The sequence below is a fragment of the Odocoileus virginianus genome, chromosome 21 (genome assembly GCF_023699985.2).
Source record: "Odocoileus virginianus isolate 20LAN1187 ecotype Illinois chromosome 21, Ovbor_1.2, whole genome shotgun sequence".
NCBI classification, from domain to species: domain Eukaryota; kingdom Metazoa; phylum Chordata; class Mammalia; order Artiodactyla; family Cervidae; genus Odocoileus; species Odocoileus virginianus.
Genome location: NC_069694.1, coordinates 56,095,235 through 56,112,615, shown reverse-complemented (window position 1 = coordinate 56,112,615; position 17,381 = coordinate 56,095,235). Strand labels below are relative to the sequence as shown.

The 17,381-nt window shown below is 39.6% G+C and overlaps 1 protein-coding gene and 1 pseudogene across 1 annotated transcript; both read left to right on the top strand.

Moving 5' to 3' along the window:
- Positions 1-10,644: 10,644 nt before the first annotated feature.
- FABP2 (fatty acid binding protein 2) lies at positions 10,645-13,868 on the top strand. Its single transcript, XM_020893225.2, has 4 exons — positions 10,645-10,843; positions 12,162-12,334; positions 13,346-13,453; positions 13,818-13,868. Exons 1-4 carry the CDS (start codon positions 10,777-10,779, stop codon positions 13,866-13,868), a joined length of 399 nt encoding a protein of 132 aa, XP_020748884.1. The 5' UTR covers positions 10,645-10,776.
- Positions 13,869-16,689: 2,821 nt separating this feature from the next.
- Positions 16,690-17,178, top strand: LOC110137032 (small ribosomal subunit protein eS24 pseudogene; annotated as a pseudogene).
- Positions 17,179-17,381: the final 203 nt, after the last annotated feature.

The window sequence follows — 17,381 nt, the reverse complement described above, 5'->3', positions numbered from 1 at the left end:
GTTCCTCTTCACTTTCTGCCATGAGGGTGGTGTCATCTGCATATCTGAGGCTATTGATATTTCTCCTGGCAATCTTGATTCCAGCTTGTGCTTCTTCCAGCCCAGAATTTCTCATGATGTACTCTGCATATAAGTTCCCCAGGTTGGTAGGCGCCCAATATGCTACTGGAGATCAGTGGAGAAATAGCTCCAGAAAGAGTGAAGTGATGCAGCCAAAGCAAAAGTAACACCCAGTTGTGGATGGGACTGGGGATAGAAGCAAGGCTTAATGCTGTAAAGAGCAATATTGCATAGGAACCTGGAATGTTACGTCCATGAATCAAGGCAAATTGGAAGTGGTCAAACAGGAGAGGACAAGAGTGAACATCGACATTCTACGAATCAGTGAACTAAGATGGACTGGAATGGGTGAATTTAACTCAGATGACCTTTATATCTACTACTGTGGGAATCCCTTAGAAGAAATGGAGTAGCCATCATAGTCAACAAGAGTCCGAAATGCAGTACTTGGATGCAGTCTCAAACATGACAGAATGAACTCTGTTTGTTTCAAAGGCAAACCATTCAATATCACAGTAATCCAAGCCTATGCCCCGACCAGTAATGCTGAAGAAGCTGAACAGTTTTATGAAGACCTACAAGACCTTCTAGAACTAATACCAAAAAAAAGATGTCCTTTTCATTATAGGGGACTGGAATGCAAAAGTAGGAAGTCAAGAAATACCTGGAGTAGTAGGCAAATTTGGCCTTGGAGTACAGAATGAAGCAGGACAAAGGCTAATAGAGTTCTGCCAAGAGAATGCACTGGTCATAGCAAACACCCTCTTCCAACAACACAAGAGAAGACTCTACCCATGGACACCACCAGATGGTAGATACTGAAATCAGATTGATTATATTTTTTGCAGCCAAAGATGGAGAAGCTCTATATAGTCAGCAAAAACAAGACCAGGAGCTGACTGTGGCTCAGATCATGAACTCATTATTGCCAAATTCAGATTGAAATTGAAGAAAGTGGAGAAAACCACTAGACCATTCAGGTATGACCTAAATCAAATCCCTTATACAGTGGAAGTGAGAAATACATTTAAGGGACTAGATCTGATAGGCAGAATGCCTGATGAACTATGGACAGAGGTTTGTGACAATGTACAGCAGACAGGAATCAAGACCATCCCCAAGAAAAAGAAATGTAAAAAAGCAAAATGGCTGTCTGGGGAGGCCTTACTAATAGCTGTGAAAAGAAGGGAAGCAAAAATCAAAGGAGAAAAGGAAAGACATACCCATTTGAATGCAGAGTTCCAAAGAATAGCAAGGAGAGAAAGCCTTCCTCAGCGATCAATGCAAAGAAATAGAGGAGAACAACAGAAAGGGAAAGACTAGAGATCTCTTAAGACAATCACAGACACCAAGGGAACATTTTATGCAAAGATGGGCACAATAAAGGACAGAAATGGTAGGAACCTAACAGAAGCAGAAGATATTAAGAAGAGGTGGCAAGAAAACACAGAAGAACTGTACAAAAAAGATCTTCACAAACCAGATAATCACGATGGTGTGATCACTCACCTAGAGCCAGACATCCTGGAATGTGAAGTCAAGTGGGCCATAGGAAGCATCACTACGAACAAAGCTAGTGGAGGTGATGGAATTCCAGTTGAGATATTTCAAATCCTAAAAGATGATCCTGTCAAAGTGCTGTGCTCAATATGCCAGCAAATTTGGAAAACTCAGCAGTGATCACAGGACTGGAAAAGGTCCGTTTTCATTCCAATCCCAAAGAAAGGCAATGCCAAAGAATGCTCAAACTACTGCACAATTACACTCATCTCACACGCTAGTAAAGTAATGCTCAAAATTCTCCAAGCCAGGCTTCAGCAATACGTGAACTGTGAAATTCCAGATGTTCAAGCTGGTTTTAGAAAAGGCAGAGGAACCAGAGATCAAATGGCCAACAACTGCTGGATCATTGAAAAAGCAAGAGTTCTAGGAAAACATCTATTTCTTCTTCACTGACTATGCCAAAGCATTTTTTGACTGTGTGGATCACAATAAACTGTGGAAAATTCTGAAAGAGATGGGAATACCAGACCACCTGTCCGGCCTCTTGAGAAAGCTGTATGCAGGTCAGGAAGCAACAGTTAGAACTGGATGTAGAACAACAGACTGGTTCCAAATCGGGAAAGGAGTACATCAAGGCTATATATTGTCACCCTGCTTATTTAACTTACATGCAGAGTACATCATGAGAAACGCTGGGGTGGATGAAGCACAAGCTGGAATCAAGATTGCCAGGAGAAATATCAATAACCTCAGATATGCAGATGATACCACCCTTATGGCAGAAAGTGAAGAAGAACTAAAGAGTCTCTTGATGAAAGTCAAAGAGGAGAGTAAAAAAGTTGGCTTAAAGTTCAACATTCAGAAAACTAAGATCATGGCATCTGGTCCCATCACTTCATGGGCAATAGATGGGGAAACGGTGGAAAAGAGTGGTTGACTTTATTTTGGGGGTTTCCAAAATCACTGCAGATGGTGACTGCAGCCATGAAATGAAAAGACGCTTACTCCTGGGAGGGAAAGTTTTGACCAACCTAGACAGCATATTAAAAAGCAGACACACTACTTTGCCAACAAGGTCCATCTAATCCAGGCTACAGTTTTTCCAGTGGTCATGTATGGATGTGAGAGTTGGACTATAAAGAAAGCTGATTACAGAAGAATTGATGCTTTTGAACTGTGGTGTTGGAGAGGACTTTTGAGAGCCCCTTGGACTGCAAGGAGATCCAACCAGTCCATCCTAAAGGAGATCAATCCTGAGTGTTCACTGGAAGGTCTGATGTTGAAGACAAAACTCCAATACTTTGGCCACCTGATGCAAAGAGCTGACATATTTGAAAAGACCCTGATACTGGGAAAGATTGAGGGCAGGATGAGAAGGGGACGACAGAGGATGAGATGGTTAGATGGCATCACTGACTCAATGGACATGAGTTTGGGTAAACTCTGGTAGTTGGTGATGGACAGGGAGGCCTAGCTGCTGCGATTCATGGGGTCACAAAGAGTCGGAAACAACTGAGCAACTGAACTAACTGAACTTATCTGAGCCACAATCAGCTCCCAGTGTTGTTTTTGCTGACCATATAGAGCTTCTCCATCTCTGGCTGCAAAAAATATAATCAATCTGATTTTGGTATTGACCATCTGGTGACATTCATGGGTAGAATCTTCTCTTGTGTTGTTGGAGCAGGGTGTTTGCTATGACCAGTGCATTCTCTTGGCAGAACTCTATTAGCCTTTGCCCTGTTTCATTCTGTACTCCAAGGCCAAATTTGCCTGCTACTCCAGGTGTTTCTTGACTTCCTACTTTTGCATTCCAGTCCCCTATAATGAAAAGGACATCTTTTTTGGGTATTAGTTCTAGAAGGTCTGGTAGGTCTTCAAAGAACTGTTCAACTTCAGCTTTTCAGCATTACCGGTTGGGGCACAGGCTTGGATTACCGTGATATTGAATGGTTTGCCTTGAAGATGAACAGAGATCATTGTCATTTTTGAGATTGCATCCAAGTACTGCATTTCAGACTCTTTTGTTGACTATGATGGCTTCTCTGTTTCTTCTAAAGGATTCTTGCGCACAGTAGTGGATATAAAGGTCATCTGAGTTAAATTCACCCATTCCAGTCTATTTGAGTTCACAAATTCCTAAAATGTCAACGTTCACTCTTGCCATCTCCTGTTTGACCACTTCCAATTTGCCTTGATTCATGGACCTAACATTCCAGGTTCCTATGTAATATTGTTCTCACAGCATCGGACTTAACTCCCATGACCAGTCACATCCACAACTGGCTATTGTTGTTGCTTTAGCTCCATTTCTTCACTCTTTCTGGAGCTATTTCTCTACTGATCTCCAGTAGCATATTGTGCACCTACCAACCTGAGGAGTTCCTCTTTCAGTATCCTATCATTTTGCCTTCTCATACTGTTCATGGGGTTTTCAAGGTAAGAACACTGAAGTGGTTTGCCATTCCCTTCTCCAGTGAACCACGTTTTGTCAGAACTCTCCACCATGACCCGTCCGTTTTGGGTGGCCCTACAAGGCATGGCTCCTAGTTTCATTGAGTTAGACAAGGCTGTGGTCCATGTGATTAGATTGGTTAGTTTTCTGTGATTGTGGTTTTCAGTCTGTCTGCCCTCTGATGGAGAAGAATAAGAGGCTTATGGAAGCTTCCTGATGGGAGAGACTGACTGAGGGGGAAACTGGGTCTTGTTCTGATGGGCGGGACCAAGCTCAGTAAATCTTCAATCCAACTTTCTGTTGATGGGTTGGGCTGTTTTCCCTCCTGGTTATTTACCTGGAGCCAAACTATGGTGGAGGTAATGAAGATAACTTAACGGTGCTGTCAAACGGGAAGGTAGAAGAGTAGAAGAAACAAACAGGTTAACAGACTATTACAATCAATACAATAAATGTAAAGTAAAAGAGTTGTGATAATACTGATATGAAGAAAAGTTAGCCCATGCAAAGAGGAAGGATGTAGAAAAACCAGGCCTATTGGAGAGGTGACACCACTGAGCCAATTCCCAAAGGCTGAGTGGATGTTAGGCACGAAAAGCATGGTGTGAGGGGTGGGATTTCCAAGCAGAGGAAAGAAGATATGCAAAGAGAGATGTGATGGATGACAGCACCTTGTGAAGGAGGAGTAAAAGGGGGTGCAGGAGAGGTAAGGGATTTGGAACTTTATGCTGACAGCAATAGGGTATCACTCAATGTTAACAGGGAAGGACAAGATGCAGTCAAATTTGCATTTTATAAAGATATTCTCTGTACAAATTAGATTCTGGAAGACCAGAGAGGGGAAAATCATTTAGGAGAGAACTGCAGCTATCTAGGTGGAAAATGGTAATTATCTTGGAATAAAAAGGAAGGGAAAACATATTTAAGTGATGTTAAGGAGTTAACACTGTACTGATTTGTTGATAAAATGGAAAGCCAAGGATAGAGGAGAGGAAAGGCTTTAGAATGATTCCAAGGATGATAGCACCGTTCACTGATACAGGATCTGCAAGAGAGAACAAGGCCGAGTGGAATGTTAAGGTCCTTTCCAGCTTGTGGGGTTTGAGGTGCCAATTGAACACGCAAATAGAGCAACTTGGTAAGGAATAGGTACCTGGTAGGAGAGAGATCTGGGCTGTATCTTAAAATTTCAGTCACACGGATGGAAATTGAAGACATGGGAATGGCAAAAACAAAGAGATCCTAAGATGCAACTTCAAAACATAAAATGTTGGTTGAGGAAGAGCTGCCCATGTGAGAGCCTGAAAAGGACACTTAGAGAAAAGGAACATAAAGAGAGAAAAAAGTCAAGAGAAGAAAAGGAGAGACTTCAAAAACGGAGGAGTCCACGGTCTAGAATGCTGTAATGACATAAAATGAGGGCCAAGGCAAGTGTATTGGATTTGGCAGCAAAATAATTCATAAACCAACTTAATGAGTAGTTTCAGTGGAGGGGTGGATATGAAAGCTCCACTGCATATTAGCAGACTGAGACTCTAATAGAAGGTAAGAATATGGAGACAGTACAGATCACTTTTCCAAGAAGACTGGCTATAAGGGGGAAGGAATAAGACGGAGCAGGATATAGAAATGCCAAGAGAATCCACAGAGAGTTCTTTTCATTTCTTAAGATGAGAGAAACTGGATTATCATAATGTGAAGGAGAAAAGATACCACCTCAGCCAAATAAATATAAAACAAAGACATACAGATAGGAAAATAAATCTCTGCAGGTACCAAACTATTCTAATTTCAAGCCTTGCTTTCTCTTGACTGAAACTGTATGCGTTCATGATTCTATCTCTGTAATTTAGCCCAGTGCCTAGGTCATAATGAGAACTCCAATATATGTTGAGTGAATACGTGGGTGAAGAATTTAGAGAAGTAAATAAAGTAGTAACAGGTAATACTGAAAATGAGAACACACAAACTGAGTGAGTTATTGCTTGCCATTTTATTCTTTATTTTGAGGTATACAAAAGTCTTGCCAGGCAGGGTATGATTCAGCTGAAACTAGAAACCATGCATGTGAAATAGCACTTGGGACAGCAAAGGAAGTATTTTATTGCCAACATGTATCGATTGGATAGAGGATGTAAAGAAACCAGGAGGCGGCTCCAAACTGGGAACATAGAGGAAATAACTGAAGTTCTCGTCAAGCTAAGAACTGATGTGTTAAGAAAATGAAGGAGCCGAGCGATGAAAATCTGTGAACACAGAGCGGCATGCTAATTTCACAGAGGGAAAAATCTCTAGTCGTGACAAATCACAGGCTGTAGCCCTGGATGTAGGATAAAGTGTAGGAAAGCTAAAGGTTATTAGAGATTAGGAGATTAGTGTAACATGAGGCCAGAGTGACAAGTATCTTATCCACATGGACTTCGAGCTCACCCAGGGTGATGGCAAGACACAGCAGGACAATGAGATGATGGTGAGCCCAGTGCCATGATTCTCTGTGATAGATGGTAGATAACAGTGATAAATGGGGACAGACGGTAGATGATGATAAGATGGGTTAGATGGTAGATAATGATGATGAAGTCAGATGATGATAAGATGGGTTAGATGGTAGATAATGATGATGAAGTCGGTTAGAAGCTGACAGCCAAATGGAAATGGTCTCAAAGGAAAAGATTTCCTTAAACGAGAAGGAAACAGCAACCCACCCCAGCATTCTTGCCTGGAAAAGTCCATGGACAGAGGAGCCTGACAGGCTGTAGTCCATGGGGTTACATGATTGAGTACACATGCACGAGGGTGGAGGGAGATGGGTTGGTAGCAATAAACTGGTAGAACTAAAAAAGAAAAAAAAAGGCAGACACATAATGGATGTGAGAATGGGGAGCTGAGATAATGCAAACCTATCTTCCTCTGACTGTGGTATGAGGGGCACAGGAAATGACAACCTCTCATTCAAACTTCTGGAGGGAGACTCATTTGGGTGAACAGACCCAGATTAAAGAAGATAAGGCAGAGACTTCCCTGGTGGTCCAGGGGTTAAGACTTCACGCTCCCAATGCAGGGGGCCTGGGTTTGATCCCTGGTCAGGGAACTAGACCCCACACACCACAACTAAAGACCCCGAGTGCCACAACCAATGATCCAGCATGCCACAACTAAGACCCGGCACAGCCAGATATATAAATATCAAAAATAATCATATAAGGCAGAAGACGCAGTCATAAATCCTTCTCGCAACATCATTTAACCAACACATGTGGATCCTATAAAATGGTTGCCTTACTAACAAACACATGAAAAGATGCTCAACATCACCCATTACCAGAGAAATGCAAATCAAAACCACAATGAGGTACCATCTCACGCCAGTTGGAATGGCTGCTATCCAAAAGTCTACAAACAATAAATGCTGAGAGGGTATGGAGAAAAGGGAACCCTCTTACACTGTTGGTGGGAATGCAAACTAGTACAGCCACTATGGAGAACAGTGTGGAGATTCCTTAAAAAACTGGAAATAGAACTGCCATATGACCCAGCAATCTCACTGCTGGGCATACACACTGAGGAAACCAGATCTGAAAGAGACACGTGCACCCCAATGTTCATCGCAGCACTGTTTATAATAGCCAGGACATGGAAGCAACCTAGATGCCCATCAGCAGATGAATGGATAAGAAAGCTGTGGTACATATACACTATGGAATATTACTCAGCCATTAAAAAGAATTCATTTGAATCAGTTCTAATGAGGTGGATGAAACTGGAGCCTATTATACAGAGAGAAGTAAGCCAGAAAGATAAATACCAATACAGTATACTAACGCATATATATATGGAATTTAGAAAGATGGTAATGATAACCCTGTATGTGAGATAGCAAAAGAGACACAGATGTAAAGAATAGACTTTTGGACACTGTGGGAGAAGGCGAAGGTCGGATGATTTGAGAAAACAGCACTGAAGCATGTATATTACCATATGTGAAACAGACTGCCAGTCCAGGTTCGATGCATGAGGCAGGGTGCTCAGGGCTGGTGCACGGGGAGGACCCTGCCATACACTGACATGAATCAGCCACGGAAGGGGAGGGAGGTGGGAGGGGGTTCAGGATGGGGACACATGTATAGCCACGGCTGATTCATGTCAGTGTATGGCAAAACCACCACAATATTTAAAGTAATTAGCCTCCAATTAAAATTTAAAAACGGCTGCCTTGTTATTAATGACAATTAGCAGGCTGCACTCACCATCAGTTGGTAGATGCCTCCCTGTATACTGCTGTAACTCTACAGCCTTTTTTGGAATAAAATCAGCCAGCAGTCTCAGGCACAAAATCCTAAAACATAATTTAAAAGGTCTTAGTATTTCTAAAATTCAGAGGCTTATGGTTAAAACAGAATGAAGTAAACTCTGTAGGCAAACTTCAGAATTCTCCCTCATTCCCCATGCACTGCTAGGAACTGGACAGTAGCCTTAAGACTTTTCTGTTGCTCCTTACATCTGTCCCCCAAATCCTTCTCTTACACGGCCCTCAGAGAGACCACTACCTTTCTCTGACATGTAAAAGTTAAATAACTTGGCACTGAAAAGCAGGGTTCAGAAATTCTGAAAATGCTATTTCCCATAAGTGATATATATTTTAAAAAATAGAAAAACTTTCCTTTTGGCTTTACAACAGGGTAAAAGGGTTTTTGTGATTTCTAGAAAGCCATTTCTTGTAAATGAGCCTGAAGCATTATATTGTCCCTCATCATGATATCGCTCTCTGTACTTCATGATGATACAAATGATGGTCAGGCATCAACTACTTTTGTCTCTTACGAGCTATGCTGAGACTCTTAGAAGGTCACTGCACTTGAAAGAAGTGGACCCAACTGACCCAATCTTTGTGGTTCAGGACATGTTTCCTGGAGCACCCAGATGACCTGAAGCAACAGAAAGCAGGCACATTCACAAGACTGAGGAGTGCAAGAAGCTCAATGTATTAAATCTCAGAGTCCGCAGTAAGGAATGATAGGAGACCGAAGATATAAGAAGGGGCTTCAGAAACCACGTTAAGGAGTGTGGTTTGTACTTTCTCCTGGAGGAATGGGACAGGGATGAACAGGAGCTTCTGCTGATGTCCACTACTTTCGCACAACTCAGTGGCTGATGTGGACTGTGGAGTCCAGACAGCATCAACCTCTATAGCATGAGTACCGCCCACCACCACCCACCCCAAGCACACCTAACCCACCCACTTTCCCAAGCTGCAGGAGCAGGACCCTAAATCTTCTAGTATCATCAAAGAAGAAAATAAAGGACTGAGTCGGCCCTCAGCTGACTGGCCCAATGGCATCATCAGCATGAGAGGTGCGTAGGGGAAACTGGTCACTGGTTCTGCACAACCTTTTCCAGATGGGGTCCAGGTAAGTGGTAAGAAACGGGGAATACAGAGTTTGGAAGCTGCAGGGAAACGGGTAATGTTAAAAATTCCATCTAATCATTTTTTAAAATGGCAGTGACTCCACGCTATAGAGATAACAGGGATTCCTAGCTGATTTTAAATTTGGTTACTGCTACTGATAAATGGAAGATGAAAGTTTAACATGGCCATTTGTTAGCAGGTCTGCATGAGTCCAAGTGCTATTTGCCCTCATCTAATCTTATTCTGCTCTTCCTGGGAAGCTCAAGGTAGCCATGAGGTAAAGGGCACTGTTAGGTGAACAGTGGTGAGAAGCCACTCTAGCTTTTCCCTCCCCACCTTCCAGAGTCAGGCAGTTTTATTCCAGTCACTGCGAGATCACAGAGAGGCAAGTTGTATTTCCAAAGGGAGCTAGAGCATGATGCTGATCTTAACAGGCAAATCCAAGTCCTATCTGGTCCCAAGTTAATCACTAGTATGTGTTAAAAACTACCTAAATAAACACACTTTAGGTGACTTACTAATAGAGAGTAGAAAAACAAGGATTTTCTTAACCAAATATCAAAGTGGTTTGAGTACTGGGAGAGTAAATACAGGAATGGTTTTAGTTAATGGCACAGCTGACATCTGGCTTTTGTTTTTTCTGCACGTGGCAGATGTCTAAAAATTCTTTCACTTATGGGAGTTTTCATGACATCCATCCACGTTTCTACCTCTTGAAATTTTTCTCAGTGGCCTACCATCATTTAAGACCAAAACAAAAATATAATGGGTCCCTATTGTTGTGTCATGCACTGTACCAGGTGCCAGGATATTTACCCAAAGTCCTGGAAACCCAAAAACACAATGCAAAAGGACATATTAGAAAAATAAATACAATTTCAGTCTTAATATCCTATTAACATCAACTTTTCAGCTGTATTTGATCATGAAGTCTTACATTAGTTACAAGGTAATTGCTATTATAAAAAAGGGATAGGTCATTAATAGATTCATTTTCCAGAACCTATTAAATTATGCTACATCCAACAAAGTGTGCACTTTGAACCTGTAAGCAGAAAAACTATCTTCATATAGTATGCATTCTAAACTCTTGAAATAATTGTACCCATAAGTCATAGTTTAAGATAGAATATGTATGCTTATCATGTTTATTGCGGTTGAATTTCAGAAGGGGAGCTAAGAAATTTATAGAAACCAGAAGGTTTGGCATTAATGAAGTCAGGTGACCTCTTGAACTTTAAACTTCCACATCACAATATGAAGCTGGTTCTAAGATAAGAAATAGAATAAATTCTCTCCTAAGGACAGACCTGAATCTCTGATTGCTCAGAGGCTGAATTAACTGGAGACCATGGCGTTTGATGGTACTTGGAAGGTAGACCGAAATGAGAACTATGAAAAGTTCATGGAAAAAATGGGTAAGTGCTTAATACTTTCACGTCTTGTTCTTTCGTTTTTCACAGACATCTTTAACTCCTTCTAAACCTCAAGGCTTAGGCAATGGCACCTGTCGTGCTAGTGAGGATCAAGAATGGGTGCTGGTTCAGAGTAGGGAAAACCACAGTCTCACTTCTTACATTAGAAAGAATATACTCTCACCAGTGGAAGAAAAGATTCTTGGACACTATTCTCTAAAACACAAAAAACATCCAGATATGTTTCATTTATGTTAAGTGGTGACTGAAAATTGATAGTTTTTTGTTTAGAAAGTAAAATATGGCAGAGCATAATGATAACTTTTATACTTTTTTTTTTCTTTTATGTTACTAGTTTATTGTGGTGGTTGTTTCGTTGCTAAGTCATGTCTGACTCTTGTAACCCCATGGACTGTATCTTGCCAAGTTCTTCTGTCCATGGGATTCTCCAGGCAAGAATACTGGAGTGGGTTGCCATTTCCTTCTCCAAACTTTTATACTTTAAAATATTAAATTCTATGGGATGGAAAAACAAAGGCCATAAAATAGAGCAATGAAAACAAATGAAACTTAATTCTCTTCCTCTGACTTACAGCACTTTTGGAATAATCTCATGACGGCATATAGTTTCTACAGAAGTTTTAATTTAAAATTTTAATATCTACACCAATACTCTGGCAGCCCATACACTGAACACTATGAGCAAAAAGATTTGTCATTCCCTAAAAATAAAAATCTGCATCAATTATATCCTGTAATTTAGGGATTTCAAATTCAAATTTATGGAATTTGTCAATTCTTATCATAATGAATTTGACTGTAATATTTGCGAATTTTCTCATTTCTATAACAGAAATACCACAATAAGCAAAGAGAATTATGAAATTCAAAATTTTAAAGCCATGGAAAGCAAAGGGACATTAAAAAAGAAAGTGTACCATATACGTGGAATTAAAGAAGTATATCCTTATAAATATATAACTGTACTTTCTTAATCCTTCATTTGATATCCCTGGAATTTGACTTACTTAACATTGAAACAAAAATATTTATAATTTTTTAAACAATTAGTCAGTTCTAAGATTCTACAATTCTACGCTTCATTTAATTTTTTTAAGTTTTAGAAAAATAGTTTGATATGATGGAGCTTGAACTCTACAGAAGCAATCTGAATGCTCCTGTGCAAAGGCAATATCATCAAGTATTCCTCTTCACCCACAAAATATTAACTGGTTAATTAACTAGTTACAACAGAACTTGGAAAAGTAGCACTTTCCATGGCATTTTGACTTTATCTCCTCCAACCTCCTTCCCTTTGCAGGTATTAATGTGGTGAAAAGGAAGCTTGCAGCTCATGATAATTTGAAACTGATAATCACACAAGAAGGAAATAAATTCACAGTCAAAGAATCAAGCACTTTTCGAAGCATCGAAATTATTTTTGAGCTTGGTGTCACTTTTAATTACAGCCTCGCAGATGGAACTGAACTCAGTGTAAGAAATTTTTTATAAGCAAAGCATTCCTGATTTTTCTGCATACTACAAAAATAATCTCAGTTTTCTTCCACTGGATGGCTTAATGAATGTAGGTCTCCTTCATTTACTGAAGCAGTCAACGGAGTTTATCCATATCAAACATCATACAAGTTAGCAGAGTATTTAAAAACAATGTTTTGATTTTCATAGGTATCTATAAAGAACCTGGATTAAACAACAAGATAATATCTAGATAATAAGATATTAGAAAAATATCCTTTGAATGACTGAGTATACACCTATTCATAAAAAAAATTTCAGTGTTTTCAATATATCTGACAGCAATAAAAGCTTCTAGGGCTATCTAACTTAAATACAATAGACATGTAATTGAAAAGATAAAATAAATGAATAAATTAGTGAATGAATGTATGACCAAATAGAAAGGTCCAATGTTACAATGTAGGTCACTGGGAATTCACTTTTTACTATTTAAGATATAAAATGGGGTCACATTTTTCAACTGATTTTTAAAAAAACTTGTTTCCACTTAGAACTTTTTCTGGTTAAATTAAACATGTTTGCAATGAAAATTAATCTGTCAAATATTTTATCAATTATGGTTGTGTTTTAACTGTTACTACAATTACATAAATTAAAACAATCACAAGCTTGTTAACTTCTCTGTGAAACTAATACGAACCATGATTAAACTTAGAACACTCTTTTTAATGTGAAAGACTGAGTAGAGAAGTCCCGACCATCTGCCTTACAATTCAGCATTTGGAAACTACGGGGCAAGATGCTTACCGCATGTACTCTGGCGCCCCGGTACCCTAGGTGCAAGCTGGGCTTTGTGACTTTAATTACTGCATTTCAGTTTTCTCATCTGTGCAATGGAGATAAACATTTACTTCACAGGGTTACAGTGAAGTTAGAAGAAGTAGATCTGTAGGCCTCAGGGCAGTGCCTGACACATGTAAGACCCTTAACAATTTTTTTTTATTATTATTTTGAAATCTTACACAGGGGGCTTGGACCCTGGAGGGAGATAAACTTGTCGGAAAATTTAAACGGTTGGACAACGGAAATGAACTAAATACTGTCCGAGAAATTATAGGTGGCGAAATGGTCCAGGTGAGTTATTTTCCAAAGACAAAAATAATTACATAGCAATGATTTTTATCTGGGGGGGTTGCTGAGTTAAATCATCAATAAACAGACTATTACTTTCTCATAAATCTTACTGAGCTTTATAAAGTATAGGTATTTTCTGATGCCTATTTGAAGAGAACTTACATACATCAACACATTGAGCCCATTTTAACTGAAAATGTGACTACAAACCAACACATTTTTAAATGACTGTCTCCTTTTTCTGTATAAAAGTGTGGCTATCAAGTACAAGAAAAAAATACATTCTGAAGCTAAATACTACTAATATTTTTCTTAATTGAGCCTTTAATCATAACGGCAAATTCTGTTTGTGAACACCTTTCAGACTTACACATATGAAGGTGTGGAAGCCAAGAGGATTTTCAAAAAGGAATGAGCACTGTTCCCGGAGCATTGCCCAGAAGACAGATTAGATGGAAAATCTATATTGAACCAGAAATGCTTTCCTCTCCTCATCTGGTATAAAGTTGCTGATTGATTAGATCTTTTATAAGCATTGGTCAATGGCTTATATTTCCAGTCTCACCAAAGAAAAACACGTAAAAGCTAATTAGGATTTAACTTGTTTTACACTTTCTAAGATGTACATTTACTGGTGTTCTAAAAGAATGTGACATTTTAAAAAACATATGAATAAATATTGTTCCACATTGCTTCAAAAGTAGTCTCTCTTTAAAAAAAAAAAAGCTATGTGACATGTGCATTAATAGACTACTTTGGGTTCTTCCCCACATTTGGTAAATTAAAGACATATATTGCATGGGGGTCTTTATAATCTTGTACTGGTTGTATTTCCCTTAGTAACATTTATTATAAAAATAATACATATTTAACCAGAAAGTTTAGAACTAAGAAAAGCAAATGCAAAATAAATATTTAAGCCAGAGATAATCACTATTCTGATTTTAATAGAGATCCTCCATCTTTTTCTCTGGCTGTGGATTTGTTTATTTCTCCATACATACATACCACTCTGAATAAAATGATAGGAAATAAATGATGTGCTAAGGTAAAGAAGTGCATTTTATTTTTCTACATTGCAGTGATTCCCAGACCTGGGTAAGTCTCAGGAGCATCTGAGAAACTTAAGAACTGTTTGCATGCTTAATCTCTACCATTATCCTATCAGATCAGAATCTCTGAAAACAGAACCAGGGATTTTAGAGGACTTCCAAGTGATTCTGATGCAGCAGGTACACTAACTAATCAGTCTGAGAACAAGCGGATCATCACACACCAGAAGTGTCATATTCAAGTGTCATCCCTCCTCTTTTATTCATAAACACAACACTGACAGTTCTTCTGGGCCCCCCAAGTCTTCTCTCACTCATATACTCACATAATACACTACTTTATGTATTTCAACCAATTGCATTTTAGGTTGGTGTGTATACAGGGCGCAGAGGTGGTAAATTTTTTTTAGCATTTGGCTCTATGGACTTTTGGTTTGACTATTTTTCACATTGATGAAGGTAATAGCTAACATTTATATAGTTCTTACCAAGTTCCAGGTACTGTTCTAAGTTGTATATAAACGTGGCAGATACATTACCATGTAGAAAGAAAAATGTCTGTGTACATGTTGAAGGTGAACAGATTAAATATAACCTTTCACAAAAACAAGAACTTAAATCCACTGTTCATTTTATAACTTTACTAAAATCTTCATATTGAAAATAGTTATTAGAGTTTTCACACCTTAGAAATAAAGGTTCAAAGTGCTTCTCCCTCTGGGATCTTGTCTACATATGTGAAGGAGGAAACGGGCAGGTATTAATCTCATCTGACAGTGGAAAATCTACGCTGTGGAGGAGTTTACTCGCTTGTCTAACGTTGCAGAGTCCACAGGGAACACAGGAATTAAATGCAGGCCTTGACTCTAGTACATTATCATCTATGCTACTACTCGGCCTATTACAAAGAAATATATCTTAAAGAAAAAAAATAAAACACTTAATTCCTTCATGGCACCCAAGAATAGCACTCCAAAGGAGTCAGGTCAGACTGTGAAACAATGGCAATTGAGTGGTCAGGCACCTATCTATTTCTAGCCTTATTGCAGGCTCACTTTTTTTTTTTTTTTTTAAATAATTTATATCCTTTCTTAGCACTAAATCGCCACTATTTATTAGTACTGGAGAGAAGCGTATTGTTTGCTAAGTGACTGCCATTGTCATAACCTCTCTCTGGGAAACTGACCTTGACATCATGCCAACTGAAAGGACCGAGAGAGGGTGTCTGACCCAACAGCGGCCTCTCTAACACAGTCTGGCCAGTTTACGAACTCTGTGCAGAACGAACAACAAAGTGAACCTAGAATGAATTTCAGAAATACACAATGACTGGTAGAAAGAAAAAGGTTTCAAGAGGACAAAGAGGGCAGACATTAAGTAAAACCCATGAGTACGAGAAGCTATGAGCAAGCAAGAGCCGCAGGGTAAACTGCAGAATACGGGAGCAGTTATCACAGGAGCAGCTGGGTGGTAAAAGCTGAAAATTTACACATGGAATATGACGCTTGGGGTTCCCTTCAAACTGCTTCCTCCCCAATCGATTGGGGAGGTAGTGGGGAGTAGTACAGAAGAAATGAGGTTGGTCACAGTTGACAATTATTGCAGCTGTTTAAAACAATCCCCTTATTACCTACCCGGCATGCTGACATCTGACAGGTTCACTGGGTACCTAGCAGGAACACGGCAATTCATTAAACTTATCTCCATACTTCTGAATGTATTTGACACTTTCTGTAACAAAAGGTTAAAATGTTTAACACATGCATATATAAATCCAGAGGTCAATCACTTCCCATCACTTCCACTGCTATCACCCTGGTCACCACTAATCTTTCCCCTGATTACTATAATAATCCCTAAAAAGCCTTTTTCAACACAGCAGTCAGAATGATCCCTTAAAAATCAAAATCAGATGAGGTCACTCCTCTGCACAAAATACTGCCACGTCTCCCAATGTCCTAAAATGACCTATAAGACCCTCGGTGATCAGATCCCCTTATTACCTATCTGCCATGTGTTCCTTTTCACGGACTATCTGGGGGAAGAATGTTTCAGGTGGAGGAAATACCCTAGAACAAAGGCCTTAAGGCAGGAGCAGGCCTGTAAATCTGAAGAACACAGATTACCTTGTAAGAGTCCCCAAGGTCGTTTTCCTCCCTGGCTGCCTGAAGATCAGCCGCCATCAGGAACGACACAGTAACTATCTGGACTAGGACGTTCAGGACCAACCGACTGCTTCAGCGGAAACAAACGGTCATTGATGTTCTTCACCCTGGAAAGGCAACAGTACCTAAAACAGAAATCCGGGAAAAACTGGCCAAAATGTACAAGACCACATCAGGCGTCATCTTTGTATTTGGATTCAGAACCCATTTTGGTGGTGGCAAGACAACTGGCTTCGGCATGATTTACGATTCCTTGGATTACATGAAAAAGAATGAGCCCAAACATAGGCTTGCAAGACATGGCTTGTATGAGAAGAAAAAGACCTCAAGAAAACAGCAAAAGGAACGCAAGAACAGAATGAAGAAAGTCAGGGGGACTGCAAAGGGCAATGCTGGTGCTGGCAAAAAGAAGGAGTAAAGATTCTGCAGTGACTGTATCTGTGGTGCTTGTGCAGATTTTTCATGAAAGAATAAACTAAGACCTTTTACAAAAAAAAAAAAAAAAAGAGTCCCCAAGGTCATCTAGAGATTATAAAAAATGAGACCAATGTTCAGGAAATAGAGGCTGACTCAGCGTTCCTAGAACTCGGGAATGATGTGGCAAAAAGGGAATGGGTTTTAGACTCACATATACTTTCCCAAACTCTTATCTTTCCCATTACTGACTAAAATTCAAGTTCTGAGCCTTAATTTTTCTCACTTGAAAAACAG